The sequence below is a fragment of the Coenobita brevimanus genome, chromosome 5 (genome assembly GCF_032717465.1).
Source record: "Coenobita brevimanus isolate Jiangsu-jjx chromosome 5, ASM3271746v2, whole genome shotgun sequence".
NCBI lineage: Eukaryota > Metazoa > Arthropoda > Malacostraca > Decapoda > Coenobitidae > Coenobita > Coenobita brevimanus.
The window spans coordinates 10,819,789-10,831,998 of record NC_136958.1 but is presented as its reverse complement, the minus strand read 5'-3'; the positions used below and the strand labels follow the sequence as shown (position 1 = coordinate 10,831,998).

Sequence of the window (12,210 nt, the reverse complement as noted above, 5' to 3'; positions counted from 1 at the left end):
CTAATGGACCGCAGGAAACCGGCCATTCAACTGGTCGGCCCCAGAAATCTTTTGCTGAGGTTATGGCGAAGGATTATTTGTGCATAAGATAAGTGTGTTGTGTGGCGACCTGCACTACAGAGTGAAGATCGTCTGTGACTTATATTTCATGCAGACAGTGAAGCTGGGAAGGTTAGTGACAGCATCGTGGACTGGTTAGATGTACTCGTGTCTCTCTGGGTACTTCCATAACCGCACAGTATTAATACCCCAATGGGATCAAATCCCATTCAGTAAAAAAGAAAAAAAAAAAGAGAGAAAAAAAAGAAAATGGTAATTCTGTCAGAATTTCACTTGTGGGGGGATTTAGAGGTGTGTAAGTAAAGCAGGTGGTCCACTTAGCTAAAGCCATTAGAGGTGACCAGTTAGCTTAAGCGGCGGGCAACATGCAGGGTTAGTGAGGGTGTGACGCGGGGTGAGGCAATCACCATGGGCCGGCGGAGTGGCAAGGACAGGGCGTATCTGGTTCCCTCCTCACTGCTCTCCTTGTTACCCTGAAAATGAAAAGTGAACATCCAAACTCTTAACTGCAGATCACACTACGATTCTCAGCCACTGGCGCTTGAAAGATCCAGTAAGCGACAGGACACTGGAGCTTTGTCGAGGGTTTATAAAGATGAGTATTGATGTGCCGACACAGCTGCTATAGTGGGCATGCATATCCATGTCATATAACTGTGAATGCTGGATTCCAGATTTGAAATATGTAAAACTGTTTTAATGATCATGCATATTATACACAACAGTGCGCATGACCAAAATCAAAAGGCAGTCATGACTAAATATAAATTCCCTGTTCGCACTGCTCCTCAGTTCTAAGCCTGTAAAATGCCACGTGCATTGACAGTGTGTGTAGGTACATGATCAGTTACAAACCAACACACAGCTAGTCTACCTGGAGAGAGAGTTAAAGAAAAAGCACATAAACATTCCATGGATTACCCCATCTAGAGTATCACAGCACAGCAACACCGAGGTCCATTAACAACACCATGGATGAAGGCAAAGGGGGTAGCATGTGATAGTAGGGGCAATGACAAAGCGAATGGTGGGAGAGACGGGCTGTAGGAGTAGTACGATGAGACAGTTGTTTCGTGAAGGAGGCGGAGGTAAAAACGAAGTAACATGAGGGAAGAAATGGGTGGTAAGGGATAATAAAAGGCTCCGTTAGAGAGGTAAGGGGAGGGAAAGCAAATCACAGGACTGGCAGGTATTACAGTCAGAGGTAGCAGTGGTGAGGGTATATAAGATGACAGGTGTCAAGTTTAGCTTCGTAAGGATAGCTTAGTTTAGGCTAAGTTGGTGTACTTTAGGTTAATGTGAATAAGCTAGGTATGGTTTGGCAAGGGTTGGTTAGGTTAGCAGATGTAGTGAAATGCAAAGAATGACAAGAGGGTGGTAAGGCAAACCATAATTATGGACATGAGCTGAGGGTGGGAGAGGGAAAGTAAAGAGTGGTATGGGGTGCAGGGGCGAAGATACCAATGAACCCAAGTTACCTGAAGGTTGGTCATGCTGGTGGATCTAGAGGAGACCGTGCCGGGCCGGGCGTAGAACTGCAGCCACATCATACCACACCACACCACCACACCACACGCCATACAGACACACAATGAAAGGGAGGGAGGGGAGGGAGAGAAGAGGAGAAAAAGAAGCATACAACACATTAGATGACATGATTCATGGATGTTATTATTACATCCAATGAACAGCCTACTGGACAGGCATATGGAATAGAAAGATTCAGTGTTGGACAGGTGTATGAACTAGAAAAGGCCAATTCTGCACATGCATATAAAATGAAAATCCAGTTCTTTACAAGTACTTAAACTAGAAATATATTTCTGTACAGAGACATGAGAAAGAAAAATCTAATTCTGTTCAGGCATATAGAATAGAAAATTCAATTCCGTACAAGCACAATGAAAACAAACTCCAATTTGTGACTGACATATAGAATAGTAAAATTCAGTTGTGTACAGGCAAACAGAATAGAAAATCAAACACGAGTGCTGAACATGCATGTGGAATGAACTGAATGTAAGATATGGCAAATAATGTTAGATACTACATAAACTCAGATATGAGAAGAGTTTATACGAGGGATAATCAATGAATCATGCCTTTAAAAAAAGAGACCGCAGACTTCAAACCCAGGAGAGGGTCAAGAGTATGCTCATGACAGGCTGAAAGATGACAGCAAAGGAAGAACCTGTGAGAAATAATTGGGCTTTGACGAAATAGCCCGTCTAGTAAGGCTAGAATTCATATATAAAATGTTCTCAAAGAGCATACGCATCAGTAAACATGAAGAAACGCTTCTCACCGAAGTTGTCTAAATCCTGTAAGAAAAACATTAGCTTAGCTACTTATACGAATATGATTTCTGATACACATCAACATCTGGCAAATGAATATGATCCATTGAAAAATAAAAACATTTTACTGTTTTATAAACAATGAAAAAATGTGTAAGATATTCTACTAGAAGTTAAGTCGCGTATGCCACTCCTGGTACAGTGTATACCTGCGTAATGGCAACAGCACCACATTAGTGACATAACAGTCCTTTACAGCACCGAAACCATGTCACAGGTCAATAAACTCGTGCAGACACTTCAAAAAACTTAAAGGGAAATTAAAAAAAGAAGAGGGATTTTAAAAATCAGACAAGATACACAATAAAAAATTACATGTGAAAGATGCATAAAGATGCTGCACAAATACCTGGTAATAAACCCACCATAAGGAACACGTGATGGACAGTTCAGATGACATGAGCATTTTCTCTTACGTTCACATAAAGCAGAACAAACATAAGAATGCAGGGTATCACAAGGTGTCTTACCGAGAACAATGTATTTATTGTACGTAGCTAATTTCTCTGTACAACCGTGAGTGTAACAATGTATCTTATTAGTGTATCAAGGTGTGTTATGAGAAGGCTACTGCAATCTCTTCACCCTTTCATTAATATCATTTACAGTATACTTCTCTTCAGAATAGTGCTTAAGATGTGTTTAATTCAAGCTAACACTAGATGATTTTATTCAGCTGAGAGGATACTTAAGCAGCCAAACGATGGTCAAAGGTAAAAGGAATGGGTTACTAATCATACGATTGCTAATATGACCCTGTGTATGGCAGTGGATAATGTGAGAATTATAATTTTCTGAACAATATTTTTGCTGCTTTGCCATTAGGTCCATCATGCTGTAAAAGCAAACGTTGGTAACAGTGGGCAAAAGGTGATATGTGAGAGTGTGTGTGTGGGATCATGTGTTGGCGCGTAGGACGACTGATGGGCCTGAGGTAACGGATTTCGGAACGAATGTACAGTAGCCTATACCGCTTGGCTAATAAATACAATGTTCTCCGTGAAACTACTTGTGTCGTATTATATGAATGCATGGATATGCTTTTAAAAATTGAATTAATGTATAAAAACAGTTTAAAACTCAACTCTTCCCACCTGGTCCTTCTTGCCGAACGAGGAGTTGGATAGGAACCCTGATCGTTTGTTCTTCCTCGGGGGTGGCTGTGGAGGGGGTATCGTCCCCTGCCCATCACCTTTTGGTGGCAGGGGGGGCCTCACACCTCCCCCAGGCCCTGCTACAGTGTCCACAGCCTGAAATATGGCACGGAGTTACTTTTGCCGGGTTTGGGGAAAAGAAAAAAAAATAATGAGGAAAAGAAGAAAGATGAGCACGAAATGTAGCAATGATTAGGAATGGAATGGAATCTGACACATGAGCCGGCGATTTCCACAAGGATCAGTGAGTAAGGAAATGGAAGGGAAGGGAAAGAAAATGGGATGAAAGGCTCTCAAAAAGTTGCACAACGATACTTTTACACCAGTCAGTGTGTAGAGATGGGAAAGGGAAAGGAAAAGAATGGAGGAGAGCCTGAAAATTTGTAGGTTAGCATGAGGGATAGGACAGATTGTGAACATGGCAGGATAGAACACAAGAAGAGAGGATAGGATAGGAGAGGATAAGATAGGATAGAATAGAATAGGATAGGATAGGATAGGACAGGAAAGGAAAGGAGAGGATAGAACAAGATAGGACTGGTGGAATAGAATGTGACCGGATGTGATGGGATGAAAATAAAAGGGGATGGATGGGAACAACAGCCCAAAACACCAGAACAACAGGAGGTCACGTATACAGCGTTTGACTGTGAAAAAAAGGAAAGTATGGCGAAGGGAAGGAAGGAAAGGGAGGGGAAAAGAATGGAGGGGAGGGGAAGGAAAGTAGAGAGAAGGGAGGGGAAGGAAAGTAGAGAGAAGTGACGGGAAAAGAAGGTATGAGATGATATGGGAAGGGAAGGAAAAGGAAGTTAAAGGCAGACAAGGAATGGAAAGGAAAGGCATAGTAACGGCAAGAATCGGGTGAGATGGGTTGAGATGTGAAGGGAAGGGAAGGCAAGGCAAGGGAAAACATAAGGTATTGGAAAGAAAGGTAAAGAGAGTCTGAAATATAAGACAAATAACTATCTACAAAGTCAGTATGTGACGGAAGGGGAAAGACAACAAAGAAAATAAAAGAAAACTGAGAAAAAAGAAGACAAAACGGAAGCAAGAGAAAGTAACAGAAGAGAATAGCGAAGAAAGAGTTAAAGGAAAAGAAAACGAAGGAAAAAGGAAAATTTAAACAAGATGAGATGGAGAGAGAAAGGAGAACAGAATGAGAAACATGGGAGGGTTTTAAGTCTACAAGGATTGTTGTGTGGGGGGAGGGGAGGGAAAGGAAGGGGAGGGAGAAGAGGGGAGGGGAGGGGAGGGGAGGGGAGGGGAAGGAAGGGACACCTGGAACATAACAGGGATTTCTTTGACAGGGTCGGTGCATTGCGGAACAATAGGAGAGGTGAGGAATGGACCTCTACAGATTCAAAGAAAATATAAAAAGAGAAAGAAAAGAGAACATAAGGAAAAAGGGAAATGTTCCCCCGAGCTAGACCTTATTCGATCATAAGAAGAAAACGTAAATCTGTAGTAAGACACCTAGCTCAGAACAGAACAGCTCCTCTCTAAGGTTATGACCCGTTTACGAGAATAAGGGAAGAATAGTAAAAATGAACACTCTCCTATGCCCACCAAACCCGACGTCCGACAGCGACGGGCGAAGATGGGAAGGAACACCATGAAGGAAAGAAAAGCAGAATATCTAATACGAAGTTAAAAGGAAAGCATAAGAACATGTAGAAACGAGAACTAATGTATTATAAAATGTTTTAGTGGTTGGAACGATTCTTACACATTTTTACTCAACTCTTTCCAGTCATGGCGGAGGGAAGGGGAGGGTCAGTGTAGAACAGAATGAAAGAGAAGAGAGGGGAAGGACATAAAATGGAGTATCATGACATTACCTAATCTTATTAACCAATCCTTTCCTATTCTAGCTACCTTAATCTACAATCGCCTAGCTAATTAACCTTACCCGAACCAGGTTACCTTACTCCAAAATGACCTTGATTATTTTTACCTCACGTAACGTAATTGTTACCCGACACACCTTCAGTTCACCCATCCCTCACCCCTCACCTATTCTGCCCGATCCTATTCTATCTTTTCCGCTCTACCCGCCTCCCCGTCCCCTATCCTATCCACAACCCGTACCTACCTTCATCTTCACAGTCTTTAAGCTCTACCCTACCTTACCAACCTACCCACCATGCTCCTTCCCTCCAAACACCTTTCCGCTCCTACTTTACCTCAACGACCCTTTTATTGTACGTTATTCCCTATTCCCTCCCCTAAATATTCTGCTCTCACCAACCTGGCCCTACTCTGTCTTTACATGCCCCAAATTTTTTCACCCCCTTAGCCCCCCTCCATCTCCCTTTCAATCTCCCACTCCCCCTCCCCCTCTCTCTCTCTCTCTCGTGCCTGACCTTCCTGACGTGTGTGCTGCGGCGGGGGTGTCGGTGGTACATGTCGTCGCAGGACAGACAGAAGGCCTGGGAGCCGCAGCGGTCGCAGCGCACCGCTGCCGAAGCTGACCCGCACAAGTCGCAGTTCTGGCCATCACCTCGGGTCTCTGCAACACACTTCATAATTAGTATCTTAACATTTCCTGTTTCAGGTTAGTATACTATTGTCAGTTCCTAATATATATCTATCCATCTATTGCCAGACGCCTTAATCTCGTAAGGGGTGGCCACAAACACATTGCCTCTATGTCGCCCTCTCCTCCGCATTTCACTGCCTTGAACCTTGACTTTCACCACCACCAAGTGATGGTCCGAAAGTCCTCTCTCCCAGCCTCTGTATGCTCTCGCATCCATTACATACCTTCTCATTAGCTCATCCACACACACACACACACACATAATCTGTCATTGCCTACCGTTCATTCAGTTCACCACCTGCTACTCTCATCACTCGCCACATTTACCTGTGGATCATTTTGTGCCTAAAGAAGGCACAAATGTCCACTAGTGCACTGTCATTCTCATCCACTTCTGCAGGCACACCCCATTCACCAGGTACTCCATCCACCTTCACATTCCTTATTTTTTCCATTCATGTCTCCAGTCAAAAACCCTCTCTCATTCCTCTCAAACTTTTCCATGCATGCTTCCCCATTTTCCCAGAACTCTTCTTTCACTCTGCTTGCACTATCTTGCGTTGGCGCATACACACACACAATCGCCCATGTTTGTAATCCTACTTTCAATTTTACCCACACAATCTTTGAACCAACTGATCAATACCCTCTTACATTCTCGTTCCATCTCTTCCACACAACAGTACATACACCCTCTTCTGCCCACTCATTCTCATCTACTCCTACGCATATACCCCATCCATACTCCCACTTTCTCACACTCTCGCCTCACCATTTAGCCTCAGTTAATCAACATATGTCCACTTGTGCACTCTCAAGCACTTGGACAATCTCTCTCTCTCCCTCTCTTTCACCTCATCATCCCTTACATTTAATGTCGGTATTCGAACCATGTCCTACGTCAGATCCTTGGTCGTCACCTGTTTGTCCGTCCTGATCAAAGGCTTCTTGTTTGTATTTTTAGTTAGTTGTTTTCCGGGGACGGGCACTAACCCTCCGCAGACCCACATGTTGACGCGCAGGAAACACATGTTGGCTGTTTATAAGGTTACCACCATCCAGCGTATTAAATGATTTCCTGGATTACAGGAAATCGTTTGGCTTGTCACTCAGTGTAGAGCTTCCCCGAAATAGAGTACCACTACACTGAGTGGGTGGATGCTGGACACCCCCGCCGATCTCACACACACACACACACACACACACATATATATATATATATATATATATATATATATATATATATATATATATATATATATATATATATATATATATATATATATATATATATATATATCCAGGGGCAGGATCCCACTTCTACCTGGATCGTCCCTGGGTGGCGGATAGGGGAAAGCCTTGTAGATACACGAGGTAGGTGGCAGATAGGGGAAAGCCTCGTAGATATACTGTACGAGGTACCGTCTTAGACGGCGTGGACCATGGGACCCCCTATAGATATATAGGGCTCCACTGAATATAATGAATAAGGCTGCACAAAAATTACATCTCATCAGAAACTATGTGGCAGGAAGGTGAGACTATTTGCCACAATCCTCCCAACCAAGCATGAGTTCTATTGCAAATGATTTGACGGGGGTTCCTGTTGGATCATCGTCTACTAAAGGTCCAACCGCACTGCCTCCTGTGCTTACAGGCAGTGTGCCACCGAAAGTGAGTAGGCACTGTGTTGGAAAATTAGACTCTTGGAAATTAAAGAAACTGATATCCATGAAGATCTATGCATACATTGTAAGAAACCTCGCAGAAGATTACAAACTTGATAACTTAACCCGCCCAGTCCCGGCCCCTTTTTGACCACTGGTACCCCCCAATCCCGGGCAATTTTTGACCTTTTTTTTTTTTGCTAAAACTTTCGCTTTTGGTGAGAAACATCGAAAATTCATAGAGAAATCGCTCACCTGAGGTTTAAAATACTCATTACAGGTAGGAGAGCCTCCTTACTTTACTGGGTTTTCTATCAGGCTGGCGCCAAAGAAAACGAGTTCTATGGGAGGATAACTATTTCACACCACTCATAAACGGTATTTATTTATTTACTGTTACGAATTTATATGTAGTACAAAAGTATATTGGTTTTCAAGCAGTAATATAGGCATTATAAGCATTGTTTCACTCGCTAATACCTGACCTTTTTTGCCACATTACCTGATCATCATTTCTAACTGTTTCTTCCTCTAATGCTATGTAAAGTTTGTCCTCCACATTGTCATTGATTGGGGAATCACTCTGGCCCTGAATTTCGTACCGTGGCATGACATGGCTATACTGGTCAGGTCACTGATAACAGGTGAATTGCTGAGAAAAGGGCATGCAGGGGGGGGGAGGAGGTCATGCTGGGTAAGGCATTGTCTCTGCCTGGCATCTTGTTGAGGCAGGTGTCCCGTGTATACGTACCAAAAATGACTCGCGAAAATTGAAAATTGTGGAAATTATGAACCTTGCAATTGCAGGACGTTGAAGTACGTCCTCGGGATTAGCTGTGACAAAACGTGAGGACGTGGAAGTACGTCCTCGGGACGGCACGGGTTAATGGTTGAACTGGAAAACATTAGTTGGGATATTGTAGGTTTGAGTGAGATCCACAGAAAAGAAGAAAAAGTAATTCAGCTCAAAGACAGCGACCACCTATTATACTACAGAGGAAGGGAAAATGAAAGAGTTAGTGGAGTAGGATTTCTAATTAACAGAAATCTTGCACACAACATTGTTAAATTCAGCAGTGTATCTGACAGAGCAGCATTTGTTGTCATTAGACTGTGCAAAAAATATACCCTGAAAATAATACAAGTATATGCACCAACTTCTCAAAGCTCAGATGGAGAAATAGAAACATTCTATGATGACATCTCCCAGATTATGGAAGAAGAAAAGACAACATATACTATACTCATGGAAGACTACAATGCAAAAGTTGGGAAGTCGAAAAATGGGGAAGCATGTATGGGAAAATTTGGAGTGGGAGAAAGGAATGAAAGAGGAGAAATGCCGGTAAATTTTGCTGAAATGTTTAACATGAGAATGATGAACACATTCTTCCACAAAAGAACAGGGAGAAAGTGGACCTGAAGCCCAAATGGAGAAACAAGGAATGAAATCGACTTCATTATAGCAGATAAGAATAACACGATCACAAATGTCACAATTATCAACAAAGTAAATATAGGTAGTGATCATAGAATGGTGGGATGCACAGCCAGATTCAATTTCAGAAATGAAAGAAAGATGATTAAAGATAAAAAGTTATGCCCAATAAAAGTAAACGAAAACAAAACAGCCTTTCGGTTGGAAATAAGGAACAGATTTCAGGCTCTAAGTAATGTTGAATGTGACACTGATGACCTGAATGACAGACTAACAAAAGTGCTAAGAGAATCAGCGGAGGTAGTAGGAAAACCTAATACAACCAAAGCCCAAAAATATTCAGAAAAGACACTCGAGTTAATGAAAAAGCGAATGGAAATGAAAGTAAAAACAAAGAAAGACGAAATAGAACAAGCGGAATTAAATAAGCTTATCAACAGAAGACCAAGAGAAGAAAGAAGAAAGAGAAACATGGATCAGATCAAAGAAACCATCAATAATGGAAAAAGTCTGAAACAGGTCCGAAGTAAAATGGCACTTGGAAAGCAACAAATTACATCACTGGAAGAAAAAAACGGTGAAATCATTAAATGCAGAGATAAGATGGTGAAGAGAGTTGAAGAATTTTATAAAGAACTGTATGCATCAAAGACAGTAGTACCAATAGCTAACTTTTCAGTTGACACAAGTGACATACATGAGGTAACACCAGACGAAGTAAATATTTGTCTTAAAAATATGAAAAGAGGGAAGGCTCCGGGAGAAGATGGAATAGTAACAGATTTACTGTTGGATTCCGGAGTAGAAGTACAAAATAGGCTTGCTCACTTATTTACCCACTGTATCAAACAGAAGAAAATTCCCAAAACAATAGTTATTTTACTCTACAAAAAAGGTGACTCAAAAGATCTTAGTAACTATCGACCCATTAGCTTATTATCGGCCATTTACAAACTCTTCACTAAAGTCCTTACGAAAAGAATAACAACAATTTTGGAGGAGAACCAACCTCGTGAACAGGCAGGATTCCGAAGCGGGTATTCAACCACCGATTACCTGCACACAATGAATCTGCTATTTGAGAAAACTACAGAATATAATAAACCACTGTTCTTAGGTTTTGTTGATTAAGAAAAGGCTTTTGACTCAATGGAGCACAGAACGATTATAAATTCACTGCGAGAACAAAGAGTGAATGAGAACATTGTAAAACTGCTCGAAAACATATATAAAGAGGGAACTGCTACAGATAAGTTACATAAAGACTCAGAAAAAATTAAGATTAAGAAGGGCGTGCGTCAGGGAGATACAAATTCACCAAAATTGTTTACAGCATGCCTAGAAAGTATTTACAGAAAGCTAGACTGGGAAAATAAAGGAGTGAACATAGACGGAGAAAAGCTAAGCCATTTAAGATTTGCAGATGACATTGTCCTAATCTCAGAAACAGCGGAGGCATTGCAAGAAATGTTAAATGACCTGAACAGAGAAAGTCTGAAAGTAGGACTGAAGATGAACCGGAGTAAAACTAGAGTAATGTTTAATCCACAAACACCAAAGAGCGTCGTCAGAATATGTGATGAAATTCTTGAAGAAGTTGAGGAGTACAACTACCTGGGACAAATACTAAAATTAACAAAAGATCATGATAGCGAAATAAAAAGACGCATTACAATTGGATGGAAAGCTATGGAGACATTATGAAAAGTAGCTTGCCAGTTTGTATGAAACGAAAAGTATATAACGAATGTATAATTCCAGCTATGACGTATGGTTGCGAGACCTGGAAACTGACAAAATCGATGGAAAATAAATTAATCCGTTCTCAGAGAGCAATGGAAAGGTCAATGTTGGGAACTTTAAGAGACAGGAAAAGATCAACTTGGGTGAGAGACCAGACTTAAGTCAAAGATATTATATAAGTTATAAAAGAACAGAAATGGAGGTGGGCAGGCCATATAGCAAGAATATGGGATAATCGATGGAGCAAGAGGCTGACAGACTGGACACCAAGAGATTGTAAGCATAGCAGAAAAAGGCCCGACAGGAGATGGAGAGATGAGATAGAGAAATTTGCAGGGAAAACGTGGCAAAGATTGGCACAGTCAAGGAATTCGTGGAAAAGGTTGGGGGAGGCCTTTGTTCAGCAGTGGACTAGTTATGGCTGATGATATATATATATATATATATATATATATATATATATATATATATATATATATATATATATATATATATATATATATATATATATATATATGAGAGAGAGAGAGAGAGAGAGAGAGAGAATCCTCCTAACCACGAGAATTCGGCCAAAGAAATAATATAATTTCTTGAACCCTTCACCACGATGTCGTCTACTGCAGTATAATCAGGCTATCATTTTTGTTCATCACCGCAGCTCTCCGTCACACCCAGTTCAGTATTTTGACATCTTGCTGAAAAAAGTTGCAATATTTGTAACAAGAAGCTGTACCAAGGCACAGCAAACCCGTCCCCAGCAGTCATTTTAGTGCTAACATATAAACACAACAGGATATCTAGTCAAAGATGTCACATATCAAATTTGAGGGAAATCGGGTGAAAATTGACGATTTTATGCCCATCTGAAATTTTTGGCCCGACCCACCTGACATTGACCCCCCTACCGCAAACTGGGCAGTAACCCTCCCTGATGTAATGAGGCATGTTATGGGATGCAGATTTGAAAGATGCACATTTAAGTTTTGGTTTTATGTCAGTATGACGAATTTGAATGGAGTTATGGCGAAAAAAAATGTTTTTTTTTCTTTTTTACTTCTTTCTTTACATTCTTTTTGGGTCTACAGCTTAGGCCTTGGCCCAATTTGGCCCAAAATTTAATCAGATGATCAGAAGGTCATAGCCCAGCATCCCTGTAAGTTTAGTTAAAATAACACCGGAAGTTTTTGAGTAAAGTTGTTAATAGACAGACGGACGGACAGACAAACAAACAGACAGACAAACCGAGTGAAAA

At 41.3% G+C, this 12,210-nt stretch overlaps 1 protein-coding gene across 1 annotated transcript in view; it reads right to left on the bottom strand.

The window, feature by feature from the left end:
- Positions 1–12,210, bottom strand: part of LUBEL (Linear Ubiquitin E3 ligase) — a 310,315-nt gene that overhangs the window by 231,957 nt on the left and 66,148 nt on the right. The window contains exons 4-6 of the mRNA XM_080270475.1: positions 5,935–6,080; positions 3,512–3,667; positions 1,530–1,595 (exon numbers count right to left, since the gene is read on the bottom strand). Coding sequence (XP_080126601.1) covers positions 1,530–1,595; positions 3,512–3,667; positions 5,935–6,080 — 368 coding nt within the window. The remainder of the gene's footprint in view (positions 1–1,529; positions 1,596–3,511; positions 3,668–5,934; positions 6,081–12,210) is intronic.